Source organism: Chaetodon auriga, chromosome 3 (assembly GCF_051107435.1).
Source record: "Chaetodon auriga isolate fChaAug3 chromosome 3, fChaAug3.hap1, whole genome shotgun sequence".
In the NCBI taxonomy this organism is placed as follows: Eukaryota; Metazoa; Chordata; class Actinopteri; order Chaetodontiformes; family Chaetodontidae; genus Chaetodon; species Chaetodon auriga.
This window is the reverse complement of record NC_135076.1, coordinates 4,000,749-4,024,409: the sequence shown is the minus strand read 5'-3', so window position 1 is coordinate 4,024,409 and position 23,661 is coordinate 4,000,749. Positions and strand designations below refer to the sequence as shown.

General features: G+C 40.7%; 1 protein-coding gene across 1 annotated transcript in view; it reads right to left on the bottom strand.

Annotated features, from left to right (window-relative positions):
- ect2 (epithelial cell transforming 2) overlaps window positions 1-23,661 on the bottom strand; it is a 52,537-nt gene that overhangs the window by 10,176 nt on the left and 18,700 nt on the right. Inside the window, exons 12-24 of the mRNA XM_076726220.1 lie at window positions 21,555-21,780; window positions 21,192-21,380; window positions 19,792-19,916; window positions 17,541-17,660; window positions 17,369-17,437; window positions 15,684-15,794; window positions 14,810-14,906; window positions 14,476-14,557; window positions 12,933-13,011; window positions 12,104-12,223; window positions 6,641-6,779; window positions 4,786-4,940; window positions 3,067-3,174 (exon numbers count right to left, since the gene is read on the bottom strand). Coding sequence (XP_076582335.1) covers window positions 3,067-3,174; window positions 4,786-4,940; window positions 6,641-6,779; window positions 12,104-12,223; window positions 12,933-13,011; window positions 14,476-14,557; window positions 14,810-14,906; window positions 15,684-15,794; window positions 17,369-17,437; window positions 17,541-17,660; window positions 19,792-19,916; window positions 21,192-21,380; window positions 21,555-21,780 — 1,620 coding nt within the window. The remainder of the gene's footprint in view (window positions 1-3,066; window positions 3,175-4,785; window positions 4,941-6,640; window positions 6,780-12,103; window positions 12,224-12,932; window positions 13,012-14,475; window positions 14,558-14,809; window positions 14,907-15,683; window positions 15,795-17,368; window positions 17,438-17,540; window positions 17,661-19,791; window positions 19,917-21,191; window positions 21,381-21,554; window positions 21,781-23,661) is intronic.

Below are 23,661 nucleotides of genomic sequence, written 5' to 3'. Positions count from 1 at the left end.
GTAATGTGGCCAATTTAACATTAATTAGAATACACAAACATCCAACCATACTCATGTCACAGGCCTTCTTTCTATATGGATTAGTGATCACATGATGAGCAGATTTAGACAATGTCTCAAACTTGACTGATAAAGATGTACATGTTAAAGAGTTTTAAAAAACTCAAGATCAACAAGTGTTTATTTTACGTAGTGAATGGGACACTTGACATTACACAAAAATCTTGAGCATGCTCTCTGTTACCATCGACATGACCTCAGACATGTCTGTCATGTCTCCACTGATGTTTCTTGCTACTTACTTACAAACATACATGTTGACAGCATAATATCAGCAATAAACTATTATCTGGCAATACATCAACCCAGCTGATTGCTCCGTCAGGCTCTATTAACAATGAAAGTTAATTTGTTGATGAAATTAAGTTGACAGTTTTTTCCAGGCACTTTATCAGGTAACCACTTAAATGTTTTCAGATTGATTACTTCATTCAAAATCTGAAAATGATTGGATTATCATTACTTCAGTAATCCCAGTGATGAAAATGGAAAAGTTTTGTTGCCTCACATTAGTCTTATAAAAGTCAGGAGTGCAATTACAATCACACCAAGCCCTGACACTGTACGGACTGCATACAGTGGCATGCAAAGATTTGGTTAAAATGTCTGTTACTGTGAATAGTTAAGTAAAGATGATGCATCCTTTAAATATTTTAAGCAAGGTGACTTTTTACTTATATCTTTTACAGTTTTAAAATAACAAAAATGTAAAAGACCCAGGCACAAAGTCTGGGCACTCTGGATGGTCAGTACTTAGTAACACCTCTTTTGTCAAGTATCATAGCTTGTAAAGGTTTTTTGAGTCTTTCAGTTATTGTTTGGGAGACCTTCACCCATTCAGTCTTGCAAAAGGCTTCTCGTTCTATGACATTTCTGGGCTATCTTGCATGCACTGCTTTTTGAGGTCAATCCACATATTTTCAAAGATGTTTAGTTCAGGGGACTGTGAGGGCCATGGCAAAACCTTCAGCATGCATCTCTTGAGGTCGTCCATTGTGGATTTTGAGGTGTGTTTCGGATCATTAACCTGTTGTTGAAGTCACCCCCCCTCCCCCCAAAAAATTCCTGGTATTTAATTGAAGCCATTGTTCCCTTTACCAGCTAAATGCTCCCTGTGCTACTGGCTGCAACACAAGCCCAAATCATGATCAATCCAACATCACCCTTGACACTTCTAGAGATTTTCTTTTCATGAAATTCTACGCCCTTCTCTGTTTTAACTTCTTCTGAATCTTCCTGAATGTAATTTGCAGTCAAACAGTGTCCTTCACCATTTGTATTCACTGCAATTTCTTAAGAACGCTATGAACTGAGAAAACAGCAACCTGACAGCTATCTTTGAATGCTATCTTCCTGTAGCCTTCTCCTACTTTGTAGACATCAATTACTTTCATTTTCCAAAGTGCTACGTAGCTGAGAGGCTGGCAGCATGGTTTCTCATTGCTGGGACAAAGTTTGAGGAGTCAGAGTATTTTTATTTCCAAAAGGTCAAAGGTCAGTGCAAACACACTTCTCTGGCTATTATTCAACACCATAACTCAGAACAGAAGGTGAGATTGTGACCATATTTCACGTTTGGTCAGATACTGAATTGGTGCCACTATTCTTGGGTGTCCACCTTCAAACTGTGCTGGCTGTAAAGATCTTCTGTGCTGTCAGGTTGAAGATGTGTGAAACATCCATGTTTTAGAATCTGTAGCTTCTTTGCAGCAGCATCCATATTAGAAGCATTGTAGTCGACCACAAACTCATTGGTTCTGCTGCTTGGTTCTTCTTAAAACTTGATGATCTTTTACTCCCTTAGCTATTGACAGTAACAGAAATTTTGACCAAATGTTTGCATGCCAATGTTCTGTGCCACCCTAAAACTGCAATTGTTAGGCTATAAGTGTTGACCTTCAGCTTCCACAACGTTATTAGCCTTTGTGTCAGCTACTGAGAAGGATCAGCAGCTGACAAGTCATGCTTTTTATAAGAGGCCAAATATTTAGCCAGTAGTTGTGCTATTATATGTGATTATTATGTGCTTTTACCTGTTTTATCTATTTAAGTCGTACTCACATATGCAATGAAGACATGCAAACCTATTTCTTGAACAGATAACAGCTGGTGACTTCTGCATATGTGGATGTTTTTTAGGTCACAGTATGAGGAAAAGCAGTCAACTTCTTAACGCAGAGACTGCCCTTTCTTTGACCTCAACACCTTCACTGCTCTCAGTTGTTCCCTCCAATATTTCTTTAAGCAGCTTTAAAATCAGATGAACCATTTTTCACACATTGTTTGACAATGTCACATATCTTTATCTGCTTGTTCCAAAGATTCTTTCAGGCAGTATCATGGTTCTGTTCTGTTAAATATTCAAATCCTCTAGCTGCCCACTCTGGATAAGCTGGAAAGAGGAACTAAAAAAACTCTGAGGCAGACTGCAGTCGCAGCCCATTGTTTTATGACTGCACAATTACATCAAAGGGAAAGGTCTATGCTAGACGTCTTGTGCGTAATTTCATTCATGCCCCCGTGTAATTCAGCATGAAATCATTTGAACATTTACCTCATGATCTGGACTACCATTTATAAAGTCCTGTCAGTCTCAACTAGGGCTTTACCCAAATGAGGACATTCAGGTCAACTCAGAATCTGCACTTCAGGTACATATCTCTCTCCTGCGTGGCTGCTGACAGCTCTGTCAGATGAAGAGTCAATCACACTGGACAGCAGTGCAGGAGGTTGTACCAGCGTCTGGTTCAAAACTAGTTTAGCTGACTTCACTGCATTCAGCACCGGGCTTGAGAGCGTCAGCGCAGTCAACAGAAATAAGTCGAGCTGTGGTGCTGCCCTCTGTTTCGATCAGCCCCCTATTTCCACCACACTTTGTTGTGTAGACGGATAGCTTTGAAAAGTGACTCAGTCTGTAAAAGTAAACAGCCTTATGCAGTAAAAGGAAGCCTGTAAAAGGTGCAGTTGGAAAGGTTTATTATGAGAAACCAAATCTTCTGCCTTTACCTTTTTAGAGGTCTTCTTGATGGCCCTGGAGGCTTTGCTTAGGGTACTGTCCATATCTTTGGTGCTGACCTGTAGTGAGTCTGGGTCTGTACACTGAATCAGATCCCCCTGGTTACAAGACAAAAAACAATACAGCCTCAAACTCAATATAATAAATCATGACCTGAAGTGTGCAATTCATGTAATCAATACCAATAGATACATTACGCGTTGCTGCACACACACATACACAGACAGTCTGTAGTTCTCTCTCCCCCCTTACCCTGCAGAGGGCCTGTTAACAAGTGAGGCTCTATCTCGTTGGTATTCACATTGCAGCGCTGACCCAGTGAAAACAGCATTAGGAATGCAGCTGCGAGACAGCAGGCAGACAGAGGCCAACATCGCCCCCTGCTGCTTGCTCTGCTAAACACAGCAGACAGCCTCACCTCCAAATCTTCCAGTAGGCTCAATTATCATAAAGCTTTATCAGGTCATAACAAGTCAGCTTTCCATAATTTCCCCAAACCATCAAAAGATAAGGTAGGCGATGTTCTATGTTTTTCTTACTCAAAAAATCCCATGAAAAGACCCAAAACCAGCAAGGAATTATATAACTAAATACATATATAACTAACAAACATTGGCTGTGTAGCCTGTATTCCTCTCTGCCATAAAGCACTGTTGTTGTCCAAAAACCATTAAAAATACATCAGTGAGTGCAATGGGTGACATGGTCATTTATTACCACAGACACAGACACAGACACACACACACACACACACACACACACACACAGTAAGCTACTGTGTATTTGTACAAATCCTTCCTGCTGCTGGAAATTCTCACTAGAGCAACAAATGTGGATTAATCCAGAGCTGAAAATAGTCCCCAACAAATCCATTATTCCCTCCTGTTTGAGTAACGTTTGCTAAGGAGTACAGGAGATGATTGGACCTTTTAAAAATCGAAATCCAAATTTAGGAGTTGGTAGATAATATGTCAAGTTGCTTCAGAATAATTGATCTTGGTGCCAGGTCTCATCTCAAACATACATGGCCCACCTCCTAACACAGAGTACATATTCATAGTTTTGTTATTTGAATAGACATCGAAAGAGTGAGAGCATGTGATCATAGCAGTTTACAGTGTTACCGTAACTGTTACTATGTTTCAGGCAAATATATGTCCATTCTTACACTCATTCACAGCCCATATCCTGTCATTCTCCAGTGCTGAAGCCCAGCGAAGCTAGCAGTGTAAACAAGTCCTGCTCTAAACCAGTGCAATTCAATCATCACCTCTAACACATTAGAACCCTCACAAGGGGAGGACTGATGGCAAGACTGTAGTCAATGGGCTAAAACACACATAAGTTACAACATACACACAGGGATCCACTCAGGTTATACACATAATATCAAACAGATTCAAGACCTGTGGTAATAACGGGACCTGACTGACCATATAAAACATGGATCTGAACCCATATGGGTCCCGGGTCCACCTGTGAAGACTTTTTCTGTTCCAAATTTTGAAACAATGCAATAATTGCCAGCAGTACAGTGCTTTTTCCTGTGGCTTGAGGATGGTGACTTGAACAATTTGCTTTTGCAGGGGTTCTTTCTTTCAGTGTAAACTGCTGTTGACAGAGCTACCACAGCTTCCTTGCCTGCCTGCCGATCAGTCAAACTACCTACTTTCTTTGTAGTGTGTGTACGTGAGTGTGTGGTGACTCACCGCATCAGCCCTGCAGATGGTGTTGGCGACGTGGCGGCAAAGAGTTTGCAGCCAGGCGCTTTTAACTGTTTCCTCTCCGGCCAGTTGGAAGCTGAACAACAAGTTCTCCTGTTCAGTTGGAGGGCGAACCACCAGGGCGAATGCATTCACACATTCTGAAGGAAGGAAGCAAAAGAGCGAGAGATAGATGGACCATGATGAAGTGAGAGAAAGGAAATAATGAACAGTGACAGAAAGAAGGGAGGAGGGAAATCAGCCAGTGAAGAGAAATTGAGATGAAGATAATGAGATAGAAAGGGATATGGATGATTGAGGAAGGGTGTTGGACAGGGAGAAAGGGAAGAGAAACAGATGGGAAGACAAGAGCACACAGAAGCGGTGGAAGAAAAAAAATATGCAAGACAAATCAACTTCAGCGCTTCATCCAAACTCCATAAACATCAATCATAACTGGTCCCTGTATGAAAACAGCATCTGTCTTGAAACAATGTGTTCTCACATGAAACTACAGGGGCAGACAGAATAAAGGAAACACCATACTGTAAGAAACACTTGCTTTTGAACCTCCTTCACTTGTTCCTGTCAGTGTGTCACACTGTATCCTGAATGTGGGATCTTGAAGCTGTCCTTAAGCAGGAAAAACTCCAGGACTTTGATGAAAGGTGGGAGATATCCACTTTAATGATACTTAACCCTGCTGATGAGGAAGCTCATAGAAAGACGTGTGGTAATGTTTATGGTGTCCTCTCTGTTTGCCGCCCTGTGCCTTTTTGCTGCCCCACTTATCCTCCCATGATTTAATGAGAACGGCTTCATCAGCATTGGTAGTTCTCTTGTTGCTTAATTCTGTGATGCTGATATGTATCATTTAAGTTCTGTTTTCATTTCCCATTTTCACCTATTAAACATTTGTGTTGTGACAGCAGCAATAGGAAAGCAGATTACTGTCAAGCCCTGTAGGTGTAGAGTGTCACCGTTAGTGGTTTAATCACAAATCACTGAACAGGAATAATTACCAGTTTGAGGGTCTAAATTCTAAATGTGAAATTTATGCTTTAAATACTTCCCTCAAAAAAAAAGTTCCACAGACAAGAGAAGTGTCCATGGCATGTACACTTTCTACTCACAACATGTCATATTACACAAGTGGAAAAAAAGCGCAAGCTCTTTATTACTCACTATGCAAGCATTGAGTGTTATAATATCCTAATGCACTTTTATTATGATATAATTATCTTAAAAATCATAGAAGCTGAAGATAAACTCATTTGTACATGAAAGGAGGGCTGTGGATTTTGTCCTGCATCACTGTGCTTTCAACGTATTAAAGCACATTAGTAAGGGATGTTTTAATGGTCAGTAAGGACAGGAGGAAGGATTACAGCGAGCAAACCCTGCTTCAGCGTTCATGGGCAGCTGATTTCACAAACTGTGAACTTACCTATGGAAGCTTTTTATTTTTTAAAATGTCTTCTTGTTGGTGACTCAAACGAAACCTATTTGATTCAGCTCCCAATCAACATGCTTAATTTAAGAAATTACTAAAGAGACATTATACTTTATATAATACACCTAAAACCAAAAAATACACCTTGGGAATGGATGCTGTTTAGCAGCCAACTTAGATCTCAGAGCATGGAGCATCTTTGAATGAACATACTCAGAACTGGCTTCTACCATTTGTGTTCACATAAATGGAGCAGATATCTTGGAGTTGGTTTGTTACTGTTGTCATTGTCAGTGCTATATTATAGGGACACTTTTTGGATATTCAAATTGAGCAAAATTGAGAACAAAGAACACCCTCAAATGACATGGGGGTGAAGTAATGAACAGTATGTTGTCACTGTGTTACCCTCTGTGTCCTGCAGGTCCAGAACTCTTCGAATCTGGGACAGCGGCATCAGTGCAATGTGTTTGAGCGGTGGCGGTGGTCTCGTCTGTCCCAGCGGACTCTTGAATGTATTGATCACCTTGTGTCGCTTCCTTGCAATCTGCAGAGACGCGCGCACACACACACACACACACACAAACTCAAAGTCAGACAGCAACTTTGGAGGTTTTTGTGAAGAAAGGTAACTTCCATATAACAATCCCATACGTGATTTGAGAGTGTGTGCGATTCTGAAATGAGTGTGGGTTCTTAGAGGTGCAATCGGTACCTGGCAATAAATCAATGAGGCCTTCATAGAGGTAAATGATGCGACTCATTAATGCCACATTAATTAGATGCTGAGAAAGACAAAATAGAGAAGGAGAAAGGGAAGACGAGAGAGCTGGAGGAGAGGATGAAACAGGTCACTACATCATAGGTCAGTGTTATTTTGGCATGGTGAGAGAAGAGGGTCAGAGAGAGCGTTTACATGAATGCAAGAGTTAGTCAATGATTAGTGATGGTGGAGGCGAGTGGTTTGGCCACCCACTCCAACACAACATTCACTCAATATACATAGAAGGCTACATGGAAAACTGTCAGAAATCCACGTGTGGCTGTTCCACACACATACACACTCACATTCAGTGGGAGGAGTTGCTGACACTCCTGAATCAGTGCAGCCACCCACCTCATCTCTTCCATGTTTGCCTGCCCTGCTCTGGTCCTATGTCGCCCCTAATTAAGACACACACTGACTGTGTCAGCAATGACAGACTGCACACACGTGCATCGATTACCTTTTACAGATTATCTTGCTGCTCTGCAAAACGCCCCTTTCCTCCTCATCACTAAATGTGCACATGGATCTCAGCATGTGTTTAAGAACCAACTGAGATCCATGCTGAGTCTCCCTCAACAAACAAGCTCCAGAGGAAGAAAAACAAAGGAGATGCAGGTATAACATCACTGGCTGAATAATATCACAGTTTAAATTGATGAATCGGCTTCAGGTGACGCAGCAACTTGTTGTACTTCTATATATACAATATTGGGTGTGGTTAGACTTAATAGTTGAGTCTGCCACTGAAAGGGTGGCTGCTTAATTTTCGAACTCCCTGACATTTTTGTGAAATAACCCCAAAAACCTTTGGTTTTATCAGTCCCAGTGCACATTTTGTTTAATAATGGAGAATGACGTTTCTACAAGAAGGCAAGGCAGCTGAAGCGGCTCTTCAGGCCTGTATACACATTGCCAGGTTGGTCCTGAAGCTAGCCTGTGAAGTATTGTCAACGAACTTCAGAAGCTCAGAAGAGACAACAGGGAACAGCTTCCTGACATCAAATAAGAACAGAAGAGGGCAAACTACAGACTGGATGAAGCAGAAGGGAGAACTGATGAAACAGAGACAGAGACCTTTTTCAATCAACATCAGCGCTAATCAAGCAGCTAATGCAGTGCAAAGCTAGTCTGCAAGCCAGGCTGCCAGAGCAGGGGTGTGAAGCGTGGACAAATAATTTAAGGATTTAGAGAATACCTGTAATAAAAGGGGCACCAACAAGGTTGGTTTTCTGGATAACTTGTTGAAAAGAATGCTCGACCTCCCCCATGACAGGAGGCTCAGAATTCTTTCCTCATTGCTTTCCTTGGTTTTAGTGATAAGACTGAAAATAAAAACATTCTTTCACGATATCTCTTCCTATTTCAAGCACCTACTGTAGAAATTTGAAAACAGAACTGAACTAAATAAAATGATTTCCAGATTTATTTGGCAGAGGTTAAACTCAAAACAACACAGCTTTCAATGAATGGAGGAGGGAGGAATGGTACTAACCTATTTTAAGGATTATTTCACGCAGCCCAGATTAGACTGTTAATTAACATGTGCATCAAGACATTTCACGCCAGGTTGAAAGACACTGAACTCTCCATGCCCCAGTTCATGCAGCACTGGTCCGCAAAAAAGTGGCAAGATTTATAGATATTGTACAAAATCCATGGATCAAAGTTCAATTAAAAATCTGGAATATGACAAGAGCAGAATATAAACTAGACCACAAATTACAAGTAATTCAATGGTATGCTTCATATGATCCGACGATCAAGCCCAATAAAATGGCTCACGGGTTAAAATCCTGGATCACAGAAGGAATAACAACATTCTACTCCCTTACAGAAAAGGGATATGAGCAAATGTGGATGCTTTCAAAAAAATTCTTTAGTGAGAATACTAAATTGCATAAAGGAGAGCAAACAATGGCAAATGGTAACTGCAAAATAGCTGAGCAAGGAGGGGGCAATGGGGCAGGTGTTGCTCCTCAAAAGTCTAATGACATTGTACAATCACAGCGACCTCAACAGAGACAATCTCACAATGAGTGGATGTGCAATTCTGCGTTTTATCTCTGTCATGTCACCATGAAAACCATATATATATACCACTATTAATGGTCATGTCAGTGTGACCATGTTGGGATGCCACAATGCCGGCAATAAGAAACCTAATTACAATGCATGTCTCAGACTCCGATGCATCTCCCTCTCCCACTCCTTGTCCAGGAATTGACATGAGCTAGAAAAGTGTCCACATTGAGTTCATTGTCTTCTTATATTTAACTTGACTCTAAATACCATTACGAGGCAACTACCACCAGCAGTCATTCAAAATAATGAAACAACACAACAGTTAATCAAAAGGAAGCATAAACTCTTCAACTCTGCAGTCATTAAATGCAAGAGGTGGAAATTCTTCCAAACTGTCAATCAGGCACAAAGGCTGTGGGATCTGTGAGCAAACCCAGGGGATTTCTTGGCACATAAACATTCACAGTGTTGCTGGGAAAAGTGGCCAGTCAGTGGCCATGGCTTTTGATTGACATAGCTTTGACATTTTGGCCGGAAATAAATTCCATTTTTACTCCTCCATTTTTCAATTCACATCGCCTCCTTTTTTATCAATTCATTTTTTGTTACTTCCGCCCTTCAGACATGCAGTTTGGTTTAGATGTAACCATTCAATGGAAACTACTAATTGCTTTCTCCATGTGAATAAGAAATCTGAGTGTTGGGGCCATGTTCTTGGGGTGACATTCCACTGGGCACGGCTGGGCCACATTCTGACTGCAAAGCGGTTTTGTTCCACCCTCTGCGCAGCTTCAAACTCCATTCAGAAGAATTTCAGTGGCAGAGCATTTTGCCTACCAGATTTTGTTGGCTCCAGATTTGTTTTATCTGGTCACTTTCCCTTGATATTTAGGTTTCTTTCATAGGTAAGTAGGCTATGTCAACAAACGGTTGCTCTTTTTGTTTGTTTTAATTGTGTTTATTGTTGCAGTGTGCACGGGGTGTTTTATTTAAAGATAAATTGGGTTCTCTATGTCGTACCTGTGTCTAACTTCCAGCCCGGCTCGATCTGCTCTGCACAGTTTGACAAGTTACGTATGCTCTGTGGAGATCAGCTTCTGGAATGCCTCTAAAACACGCTGCGTCACTTCTGGTGGAATGACAAGCATTGTCTAGAATGGCCACGATCAGCTTCATTGGCCACACCGCGGCCGTGTCCAATGGAATCAAGAGTTTATATCTAAAGACGGCTTTTGACACTGTGGATCATGGTGGTCTACTTGCTAAGCTTTTAATGTTCAGCTTCTCCTCTGATGCTATTAAATGGATGCAATCCTATCTGGAAGGCAGATCACAGATGGTCACAATAAATAGTAAGCTGTCATCAACCCTTAGATGAGACATCAGTGACCCTCAGGGCTCAATTCTGGGTCGCTGGTTGTTCAGCTTCAGCATGAAAGACCTCCCCACTGTGTGCAATGAGTCTGAGATCAAATATTTGGAGATGACACTGTCGTTTATGTACAGGGAATGACCCAACAGCAAGCTGCATGTGATGGCCTATGTTGCACAGTAGCTTAATAACTCCTGTCTTCATTTAAACATAAAGAGAACACTCTGTGTGCGCTTCACCAAGACGTCCACTGATAATCTCATATTCAATGTTTATGTTGCAGGAGAAAAGCTGACAGGTTAGAGTAGCTGACAGCTGACAGGATGGCTAAACTGGCTCATTTACAGCACTATCTATTAATATGGGCTCTCTCTGTAACTTCAAACTGTGTGAATAAATGTGTGGAATGAATAAAATAAAACATTGAAAATTACAGAACACTTCATGGCCGATATGTTTCGCAAATTAAATGTAAAAATGCGATCACAAACTGAGCCTAAAATGCAGCTTTAAGGCTGGGTCATACCAGAAATTCTATGTGGTTTAACAAGCTTGGTGACGGTGTGACTACTCACAGGGATCCACTCTAGCTCGAATCAGTCACAATAGCTCACCACACTTCTTTCTGCTTTCTTGGTACTGCGCCACTTACTTCTCCATGAATTTGTTCTCAGGATTGTACATCATGCCAGTCATTAGGCCTTTAATTGAAGGACGAAAAATGCTCTCCGAGGTGCTAACTGCCAGTCTCCACCTTCACTGATGGCCAAGACAGTGTTTCAGAACTAGGGACATCAATGGTTAACCATGAACCACAGAAAAGATTTTTGATTGGTTAGGCCTACACGCACTCACATACAGTGTGATGCATGCCGGTCCAAAGCAAAACCCAGTTGCTCTGCTCTATGACTGAGACCCATACGTGGCAACCAGTGTGGTAGCCAGTGAGGGAAAAGCAAGTTTGGTACCTTGAGACCAAGTACGTAATGCTATCAAGAGCTACTTGAAATTGAAATGCACTGGGGAGGAGAGGGATGAGCAAAATTTGGGGCACACAGGCTAGCTCTGACCACTGACTACTGGAATGCTCTCACAAATGCAAACTACATCACAACTATATGTCAGTTCATCAGTGCTGACTGGGAGCAGGGTTTCTGTTATCTAGTAACTACCATTTTTTATAGAGTGGGGGTGTGTAGGGTGAACATGATGTTGCCTTGTAGTTTAGGAGATTTTTTTTGGGGGAGGGGGGTGTCTAGAGGACAGAGTTATTTAATTTTCTCAAACTGATAATAACTTATGTGCAATGAACACCATACAATGAGACCAGGATTAATAGTATCATAAAATGACTACTTTTATTAAGGTATTATCTAATGGAAATAGCAATTTGAAATAGTGGACTTTGCTACAAAATTTCACTGTTTTAAACGTTGGCGTGATCAAGCCTTTAGAAAAAAGAAAAACGAAAAAATAAATAAATAAATAAATAAAAATATATGTGTGGTGTGTGTGTGTGTGTATGTATATATATATATATTCAGATGTTTCAGGTTAAAGCTAGGTGAAGATTCAAGTACAAGAAGGGTTAAAGATCAGGGCTGTCGGTGAACCTTCCAAATAGAGTATGGTAAGACAGGTAAATTAGGTGTGAATATGTTCTGTGTCAGACAGTCACACGTTTATTGGTGTTTATGTGTATTCTCACCTCAAGGCAGTCATTGAAGAGGAACAGCGTGACATGTTCTCCACGGTCACATGGCTGATCTCCAAGGGCGATTGTTTCTACTCTGTAGACCAGACTGCGATGAGAGGAGAGCAAGTTGGCCTGCAGGGAAGACAAAGTGTAGAAGGTAAGAAGAAGATATGTGTTGGAGAGATACAGATAGATAGATAGATAGAGAGAGAGAGAGAGAGAGAGAGAGAGAGAAACAAAGAGAGATATGAGAATAGGAAAAATGAATATGAGACCGTAACACTGTGTAAATGAGGCATAGAAGGAGAAGGAGGAAATGGGATAGTGGGCAAAAAGCAAAACACACCCAACACAATGTGGCGTCTTTTCAAAATTCCAAATTACTTCTTCATATCTTTCGACATTCTCATCATGATTAATTGTTAAATTATGCATACAGCACCATCAAAAGAAACACAAGTATGTGTAGTGGAAAGGCTTTGTACTGGCTTACAGATCATATACATTTAATGTCTACTACCTGTATTTTTAAATCAAGATATTCTTAGTTTTCAGGGCATTCAAACAGATATTCTTAAATGACAAATGAATAATGACTTATTTAATGTCTCACAGGTAAAAAAAAACTGCTTGTTGGAACACTTTATTGATGACTTGTTGACATCTGGTGAAGATCAAACATCATGGTGTACCTGTGACCTGAATCTGTAACTATGGCTTGACTGACCTGTACACACTCTACAACAGATCTAGTTCAGTTTGCCCAATGGATTAATATGAAAAATGAATTATTGCTGTAACAGAGCCACAGACATGAAACAACAGCAATCCTAAAACTTACAGGACAGCCATCAACTTCATAAACAACATCAAAGATCTGCTTCTGGCCTTCAGTCTTCCTCTTGTCCTCGTTGATGTGACTGGTGGGGAGAAAAGGGAGAGAGGAACAATTTTAATAATCCATCACTTGTTTTAGTTGTTCATCAAGAAAAAATGCCAAACATGTGACATTTGTTTGTTCTCAAATGTGAAGATGTGAACATTTTTGAGTATTGGACTGTTTGGACAAAAGAAGCAATTGAAAGACATCCTGTTGGACTCTGGAAAATTGTAATCTCTGCTGTCATAAAGTCAGGTTAAAATAATTCCAGAGCAAGATGTGAAAATATTCTGGCTCTCCATGCTGCGTCTCTGACTTCTGCCCTTTCCCATGCTTCTCTCCCAGTTCAGTGAATTCAGGGTTTATTTCAACCAAACCAGAGTTGGGGCTGATTGATGGAACATTAGAAAGATGAACCAATAAGGCTTGAGTAAGTTTGATTTTGTTTCTGTCACGTGTGAATAAAGTGTGTTTAACGAATTAAATGCAGTCTTTGGTGGCTTTGGGGAGTGCGGAAGAGCAGCTGTTTCTGGTTAAACAAAACAGATTTTAGTCTTTAACAAAAAAGGTCCATCTCTGTAGGGATCTTACTTAGAATGACAATCTGAGCCCTGAACACTTTTAGCGGACGCACATTGATGGTGCACAGCGGCAAGAGGGATTACATCGTAGTCCATTTTGTGGATGGAAATACTGGATAAACTTCAAAAATTGTTGTCTCCATAAGTCACTTGGACTCAAGAACATGGGGAAAACAGGGTCCATAATCAGATAGTATGTGGTCGGAATTTGTTTGGGATATTGAAATCTACCACAACATGTGGACCAGCACCAACTGGAAACTACACACAATGTCACTTTCATTGATTGAAAATTAAATTTAGGACAAGCTGATATAAGCAAATAATTACCTACCATGTATACGTGTGTATAGGTATGTTTATGTTGCACTAATGTACAAGTAGCATGTCTCTCTTTGTATTAGTTTGCCCTCTTATGGACATAATGGGCAAAAATAAATATTTGAATGGTTTGAAACTTTTTTGGAAACTTTTTTTTTCTTAGAAGGAATAATCAAATGTAATTTTTGGCCGACTTTGACAGCCCCACAATTGTATCTTTATTATTCTCTACAATTGTAAGTTTCATGCCGCGCATTGCTTTAAAATCGCACAGCTATTGTAAATGCCTAGCAGCAGTTTTGACTACAGTTCAAAGGATTTGAGCATAATGTGACACAGCACTGAAGATAACCTCACAGTGATCTGAAAATGGACTGAGACATCAAGGACTGATTTAAAGTTAAAGTCTGGCATCAGATATGTCAAGTCTTTAAAGAAAAACTTTGAATAAAAATCAAAAATGGTCAATTATTACAAGTTCAACATACACAATGGTCAAGACTTCATATGATAAGACAGAGTTCACATGAGGTTTGGAAATGATCAAACAATACTCGCTGTGTGATCATCACTAAAGAAAGGGCGAGGTCATGCCAACTCACGTCATGACTTCTTTCAGAGACTCAATTGCTTTCTCCAGTGTTATCTTGTCTGGGTTGTCATCTGACGTATGCTTCTTTATGTCTGAAATGGTGGAAGAAAGGTAAAGTTTATTAAGAAGCAGAAAGGCAGGAAGAGATGAAAAATACGGAGAGAAAGGTGAGAAGAAAAGAACAGAGGAAAAGAAATTACAGACGGTATCAATGGGAGATAATGGAGGAAGGAGGCAGGTGTGGAAGGAGAAAGATAAGAGGGAAAAGACAAGGAGGGATGTAATTAGCTGAAGAAATGATTTTTTTCTTCACTGTTTTTAAAAGGGGTATGTATGTGTGTTACCATTAAGAAGAAGGGCCACACTAGGCAATCTCTGTACAGGTCGAATGAGCAGCTCTACCAGTGTCTGCCTGCCGCACTCTGGCTTGGCCTGGTTGATCTGGAAGATGTGGAATGAAGATGTGGGTGTGATAGCATTTGTGTATGCGTAAAACTTAAACAACACATGGAAACAAAGGTTTGCACTGTAAGCCAGACACCAGCAAAATGAAGGTCAATCCGCTCAGGTGTGTATGTTCATCAGGCCATTTCAGCAGATAGCTCCAGTATTTTCTTTGCATTTCTGTGCTTTGCCAGAAATGTGCAGTGTGTCACTACTTTGTGCCCTTTTTAATGGCCAACTGAGTGAACGGGCTACATATGATCGACACAATACAATGTCATACATATCGCTATATCAGTCCTGCCAAATACACTGTACTACCTTCCTAAAGTTAATTAGAATTCTAACACTGAAACAACTAATAGATTAAAATCAATTATAAAAATCACTGGAATAGTGGCAACAAACTTAAACTTCTAAAACCTATTTAGTGTAAGTTTCAGATGTACTCAGATTTTGGATGGAATTACTTTAAAAACAATGATGCATCACCATGTGTCACAACATTACTTTCTCTGTCTGAAGTCTTTTGTAATGCACATGAGTGTTCATGGTAAAAAGCCAGTTTCAAATCCAGATCCACACATCAGCCTTCTCCAGAAGAAATCCAGCTGGGAAATCAGACTATCCAGATTATTTACCGAGTGTAATGTTCTTTAAAAAACATTCACTGCCACTAGATGACGCACTGAGGCACCCGCATCTCAGATGAGAACAAACGGGTGTATTAGCTTCATTAGGCAAACACATTCAAAACAGATGCAAAGGTCTTACCTTGAGAAAGGCGTGGAAGCGTGGCTTTTGTTTCTCACACCGAACAATAGTCTCCTTGCTCATTTCAAAAAAGTTGACAAAGGGTGGGTAGGCCTTCACCAACTCTCCAGACTGGACAGAGAAAAGATGAGGACAAGTCAGATGAATTGAGAGGAAGATCCACACAGACACGAGAATGAGGTTCCACATAGAGGACAGTTTAAAGTTGCTTTCAAACTCCTCTCTAGGAAAAATCTACAGTGCCACCATACTGGCATTCTCTCTGGAACTGGGTGGAAATTCTCAATACTTACCACATACCTGATTCTTTGAGTGACTAGTGCTTTTACTGTAATAAGCATTTAAGATCAGCAAATCAACCTTGTACAAATAAAGGATGAATAAATAATAAAAACAATGTTATAATCAAAAAACAACTCAACTCACAGCACATTTCACAGCCACATGAAACATTCAATGTCCTCCATTGTGTTCTTTATAAGAGTAGCGTAGTTCACTGGGTAATGTGTGTGCGTAGAGAGTGTGTGGTTGAGTGAGTGACAGAGAGCGAGTGGTAGGAAAGTGTCAGTGACTGCAAGTGCAGCAGAGGAAAAGGTTAGCGGTAAGTTGTCCATCTTCATGTCAGTGTGTCAGTGAATAAATGCTGCAGCTTCTCAAGACCAAGAAAAGTCAATGAAGTGGGTTTTAAGAGTCTTTCTGCAGTGGAAATGCAAAACAGATCATGGATTTCAGTACATGTGGGGATAGTTTAGGAGTTTTTAGGGAACTACAGTGAAAGTGTTTGGTGGAACCGTGGTTTCAGAGTCTCCAACAGTTGAGTGTATATCAGCAACAGCATACAGAACCATATGATGTAGAAGTGGCACGATTTCAATCTAAAATCCATCCAAATTTTGTATTTTGATCATCAAAATCAAAAGCAGGCCAGAAAATTACCTCAGTATTTCTTTTTTTTTTTCTTTTTTCTTTTTTTAACTCCACACCCGCCAGCCTGTGTCCAGGGTGTGGCAAAAAGGGGGAAAAAAAAAAACGCTTCACAGACGACACAGTGTAGCTTACCAGCTTCCAACTAGTTGTAAAACATAAGTCACGTCTCTGGAGCCTGCGTCAGGAGGAGGAATAATCCAGTGGATTTGTGGACTTCACAGTCGGAGTTTCTCCAGGAGTCATTGCAAACTAAGGCAAACACTGCAAACCTGACTGACTGATCAACGGTACTGTGAGTACCTGGTGTACATGTTGTTAAGACTCACTGTAACTGAAATCCAAATATAGATGCTGCAATTTCAATCTTTATTCCCTGATTTGGCTTTGTGGTGCTGTGACCTGGATTAAATTGAACTGTTTTGTGGTTTTGGGGATAACAAAACAGACTGTTCTGTGGATTGAACTCTGAGACAGTGGGACACACACACATGTACACCAGGATTGCTTTGCTGGCTTTATGGAATACACCTATTGAAAAGTGAATTGAGGTGTAGTCTATTTATTTTTGTAGTGCTGGTTTTGGTGATGTATATCCCATAGCTACTTCCTATTTGCTTCAATCTTTTGTATGGTCAGTGGTAAGTGTCAAACACGCAACAGTACATTTTATACGTTACAGCACAATCGTGACATCCATAATACGTTTGTACCTTCTTGCACAAACAGGTAAATATGCAGGGACAAATGTCTGTACTCACATATTTGAGTATGATGTCTCCTACACTCCTGTCCTCTGACCAGTCTGACAGGAGCTCCTCAAGGTCGCTCTAATGAACAAACCATCACACAAACGAATGACAAGTCAACAAATTCTCAATCACAAAAATGTGGTCAAACTTGGGTTGTCATAGAAACAGTTGAGGACACTACCTTTATTCTGGTATGAACCTCGTAGATGTCTGGTATGCTGCCAAATATGGTTTTCATTTCTTCTTGGGCCAGGATGGGTCCGCCCACCTGCCCCTCTTTTTCCAATGGAAGCTTGAAAAGCTTCAAATAAGAACAGATATGAGAGAGGCACACAAACACTGGCTCACAACATGTTCCAAAACATCAATGAGCAATAACCAAAGAGGCTTTCAAAGGCATCAGTAATACAACACATTATTTTTGGACAATAAAAATATACACTTAATGTGTCTACATGCTGCGTGTCACTAAAAAAGGTGTTAGCACCTGAGGATGGTTTCACATAGAGTTCATATTGTTAAAGAAGATGAAGACAAAATATGTGTGTCAGTGACTGTTTTTCCATGATGAAGACAAGATGATGACAAGGTGGCGCCAATGTCATTGAACATTAACTATGGTTATATTAACATGCAACACTGTTGACAAAAAGATGAGGCATATTTGGAAAAAAGAAAAAATACATCAACCTCTCTTTAATTTCAGACAGAAAGAAGAGATGAAACAATTTTCAATGCAGCAGTTCAGTTTCCTGTACCGAGTGCTTTATATCAGGACAACACGGCAGCACACAATGAACGCAATCAGGAGACGGTGAGGGTGTGTGTGAGAGAGAGAGAGCTGTGACCGTCGATAAATGGAAGAGTTGATTATACACTGGAGCGAGTGTGTGTGGGCTGCCGGTGCCCTCTATATGTGGGGAGGATGCTGACGTGAAACGCCAGTGAGTTTGAACTGTTTGAGAAACGCTGATGTTACAGCTGGCAAGTTTATTTAAAGCAGCAGTCGGAACTTCAGTCAAAAACGAGTGAGCTAACGAGCTAAAAGCCATGCACCTTGCGGTCATAAACAAACGATAATTCCAAAAATGTTGGGATGCAATGTAAAACAGAAATAAAACAGAGGGGGTAATTTGCTAATCCTGTGTGACATTAACTCAAATGAAAACAGTAAAAACGCTGTGTTCACTCTTACTAATTAAAAAAAAACAAAAAACAAAGAGCGGTAAACACGATGTCATAGAGACTGACAGTCATTTGTAGAAAAATCAAACTCCTTGAATTAACATTGACAGCCATACATGGTCAGCTGTGGATCAGGTTCTATCTACTACAGGAACTTAAAATCATATCATCTGCACTTACAGATGTATATCAAAAATAGTAAATAACATGATTTGGCTCTCAACTGATGGTGTGCCATGTTAGTGTCATAGCCACATAAGCAGCCAACCTGTGTTAATGTTGTGTCATGTTGAAAAATGATATCTAACTTGCAGCCTACTGTCTGCGGTCCATCTGAACATAGGTTTAAAATATTTGCTGCCTCAGTAAATGGCTGTAAGTTGAAAAAGGGAACTGCTGCACTCAAAAATATAGATCAAATATAGCTAGCAGTGAAATGAAAAAGTGAAAAAGGAGCATGGATTGACTCTGAAATAGGTAGTAATCAACAGCACTACAACTCGTGCCTAGCATGCAGTGATTACTAAATGCCTGGATTATGGAGTCAGCCTCAACTGTGTTTTCCTGTGATAAATGGCACAATAATGGAGCAACAGCAGCATTTTTAAGGTGATTTAAGCAGCATGTGATGAGTTAGTTTTTACTGTAAAGGCTTTCCAAAACACCATGGGGCTAACCTTGTATTCCCCGATTTTGTTAAGACAAACCAGATTTTTGTGAGGAAAAGGGGCAGTGAAACCCAGACGAATACAACAGAGAAGGCATATGGAAGACACAGGAGAGGAAGATGACAACATTTGAGGAAAGCTGTTTGGACAGAAACACAGAGAGAGAGAGAGAGAGAGAGAGAGAGAGAGAGAGAGAGAGAGAGAGAGAGAGAGGGTGAGTGGGAGAGACTGAATGAAAAAGAGAGTTAAAATGGAGGAAGAAGAATAGTTAAGAAAAACAGCAAAAAGTAAAAGAGGTGGGAGACAGAAAGAGAAACGGTCAGGCAGGTCATTTTCTCCCTCACTGGTCAGCTGTCTGACTCTGCTGGGACCAACTGATAAGAAAGGCCAAGTGAGAGCATGCAAGCACACACACACACACACACACACACACACACACACACACACACACACACACACACACACACTTAATGATTGTAGCTTAGCCTCAAACTGTTGTCAAGGGCAACTGACTGGCCAACCTGTGAAGGAGTGTTAGAATAGTCCACATTGTGCGAACACACAGACACACACTGCTACCTGTAGGATGGTGCTTAAAATGTCTACATAGTTGCTCTCGGTTTGGTAGAGTTCCTTGGAGACCTGCCACCTGGCTGACTGCTTGGAGAGAACGGGAGTCGAACTCTTGGATGGCTTCGAACTCTCTGGAGGAACAAGACAGGCAGGGAAGAAGCCAAGCTGTTAACACTGCGCTGAAGCATAGTCAGACACTGCCAGGTGGGTTTTTTAGCAATCATAATGAAATTGGAGCTGAATAACAGTAGTAAATTGTAAAGAATTGTTTAAATGTCCAAGTAAAACCGTACAGACTAAGTACAGAGTAAGTAAGTACAGACTACTGGTACCTGACGTGGAATTGGACAAATTAAAGATCTCCAATGACTTGGTACCACTAGTTTCTCATTCACTTATCAAATTTAAATTCCATTGAGTCCCTTATGGAATCTAATGAGACTCAGCTTTGATCATTTGTCAGTTACTACAGTTAAGTACAATTATAGTTGCTTAACTTCAAATATTAATAAAATATGCCTATATATCTACTAAGTGACTCTTCCATTAGACATGACATGATCAGCACGGGGTCACTCCTAACAAACAATCTAAGGCTTTAGCTAAGTGCAGACACTGACCTTCAGAGAGCACTTTAACCAAACAACAACAAATTTAGCTGCATCTGTTAAAATCTGACAGATTTCATTTCAACCAACTAAAGCAATGTCTGTGCAGGCTATGTTATATTACTGTGCTGAGAAAAAAGAGGGACGCAAGATGTGATTTTCCAATAGAGATTTCTTAGCATCTGGGCAAAAGTGGAACCAGTTATCAGAACTCCAAACCTACCACAAAGCCTCTTATTTACTGGCCGAAAACGTGTAATGCTTAGCAGTGTATTTACTGCTTATTTATATGCAAAATGCATCAATCTTAATTTTGATCTGTTAGGAAACACTGATCACATTGTCAGGTTGAGAAACAAACTTAGTACAATGAATCCGTCAGTGTAGACAGATCACACTCATGTGGATGGTCTTGTCTAACGTAAGGCAAGGAAAACTTTGTATTTGTCCCTGTAAAGGTGATTTGCCACCTGCTGGATGAGGGAGAAAGGTCTGACAGCTCCTCAAAAGGAACTTTACTTTCGGCACTTTTTAAATACAACACTTTAGCTGTCAGGCAAGGTGATACTCTGAAGTCCATGTTCATTTGTACTCCACTACACTGAGCTGGCCTGGGCATAACTCAGTGCTTCACTGAAAACGTTTGTTCAGTTCCATGGGTAAAACTGACGCATGACTTTTTTATTGTTACCACAGAGTTCTTTTCAGTCTTTCAACAGCTACTTTATATTAGCCTAGACTTTGTCTGATGTCTGCTAACAACATCAGCACAGTCTTACTCTTGAAGCAAAACCTGACCTGCAGATGTTCCTGGCTGCTGCTGCATCTCCTCTGGTTGTTGAAGGGTACTTGTACTCAGGTGGGACCTTCTCCTTCTCTCTTCCATGTATGTCCTAGTCCTCCTTTCCCTGGTTTTCCTCCTTCTTATCCTACTCTGGGTCACAGTATTCTCTCTGTTGCTCTCTGAACTTTTCCCTACTCTATCTTCTGAAATGAAGAGGGGTTCATCTTGTTACTGTTCTTATATGAGGAAGCATGAATCAACCATAATGACAGGATAACCTCAGAACTATGGTGTCTGTCAGCTGTCAACCAGAGAATAAAAGATTTTAGGGCTGGATCAAGCAGTGATTTTCCAGTCCAACATCATTTCCCTCTTACCCGCTAAGGCCTTGCATGTCTCAGGGGTGTTGGAGATGTCCAGCAGCGAACCGATGGATAGGGTGTGCTCTGCTGACGGCCGTTTGCGTGGTGGAGGGAAGGGAGAGATCTCTGTCTCCTTGGTGAGCTGAGCCAGTGTGTCCCTCAGACGCCGACGCTTCCGGTTACTGTTGGGAGTGGTGAGGGACAGGAGGGACACTGCCTTCTTCATGGCTGGGCTATCGTTCTGAAGTACAAGATGAGATGAAAACAAGATGAGAACAAAAAAAAAGGGAAAGTAATACGAAGGCAAGCTGTGTGCCTCGCAAATTACAACATGGGAAAATGTGAGGGGGCATAATGATAATACTTTGAAGTAAAAACCTTTTGTAATAGTACACTTATGGAGTGAACACTTAGAGAAAAAGGTAGGCACATCTTTTCCTTTGTGTGTACATCTCAACTCCTGGTTGCATAATTCTGTCGTTCTGGCTAAACTGTTTGCTATGCTGGTTTGCACAAACTGCAACGAGAGCCAGTCGCCTCAGCTCTTCATCTTCATCTTCTTCAACAGCTCACAGTGGTTGCTTACTGTGTCTTCTTGTACCAATAATCCCTTGAAATACTTAAAATTTATCCACTGACTTACTAACTCTGAAATACACCCAGATTACACAGCATCCCAAAAAAGCTTGCTATGTAAAAGGGATGCTATGTGAAATATTAATAAATCAGAATCGGACAATTTACTAATTATTTTTGATATCTACTCATATACTCAATTGAAAACAGCAGAAAGATAAAACATTTAATGTTTTATTCCATGATTTTTGTAAATATCCGCTGATTCTGAATTTGATGCAGCAACATGTTTAAAATAAGTTGCGACAGGAGCAACAAAAGACTGGGAAAGATGTGGAAAACACCTGTTTGGAACATTCCACAGGTAACAGCTTCACTGGTAGCAGGTATCATGAAAGGGGCATCCTCAAAAGGCTCATCTGCTCACAAGCAAGGATAGAGTGAGGTTCACCACTTTGTGAACGCATGATTGTAGAAAGGACATAACTACAGTGACTCAGGAATACTTTGTAAACCTGCAGTCGATCAACACACTTCATTCGCAATGACTGCATTCTGCTTTACTTACATTTTATGCAGCATCTCAGTCTTTCTGGAATCAGGGTTATAATCTCTGTGATAAGTGCATCGCATTTCCATGAATGTGAAGCGACAGCAGCAGGAAATGTTTGGTTGAAGTTGCTGTCACTGAACACAGTTCCAATATGGTTGTAGTTACAAGTTACAGAACCACTAAGAGGTGCACATCGTAGCATCCAGAATCACTGCTTTCTCTCTCCTCTCAGGCACATGTGTTCAATCATTCAGTTTAGCAAAAGAGACACAGTTTCCGTTGAGGGAGGAGACGGTCACAGGTTAAGGCATCAGCATGCTTCAAATGAAGTGCTTGTCAGATTGTCCAAGAGTGTTATAAACCCCCACAGCTTTGAAATGCTGGAATTCAACAAAGATGCCCACTTCACACAGCGACTGGCCAGGTGTGAGGAGGTGAGACAGAAGGCAGGTGAAACATTACTGCTTTCAATTAAAAGCTGGCCACTTGAGTGTCGCTACTTGGAAGAGCTAAAACCACTGTTGCCTTGAGACGCAATTGATCAACACTGTGTACGCATTAGTTCATTACCCAGGCATACCCTGGCCTTTAGCACTCAGGTATGCCACCATCAGTTACTGAGCAGCAGTTAGCCCCAACACGAGAAAAGCTGAGAAAAGTTACAGGGGAGAGCTGAGGAAGTCATCAGAGAAAAGGAGGGGAAACTCATATACACGAACACCTCAGGCTGACTCATCATAAATCAATACACAAATCAGGTGGAATCAGTGTTTTTGACCATGCTATAATGTGATACATCAATCTTGTCAAAATGGTCTTCTCCCTAAGTCTTGATCATAGCTGGTTGTTTCACAGGGTTACAACATTTTTCATCTGATCCAGTTTTATGGATGGTGAAAAGGTCAACTAAACTCTTAAAACGCACCATTTTAACTTACAAACTTAAAAAATGGCACAAAGAAACAATGAAATCACCCTCCTGAGGATACTGGA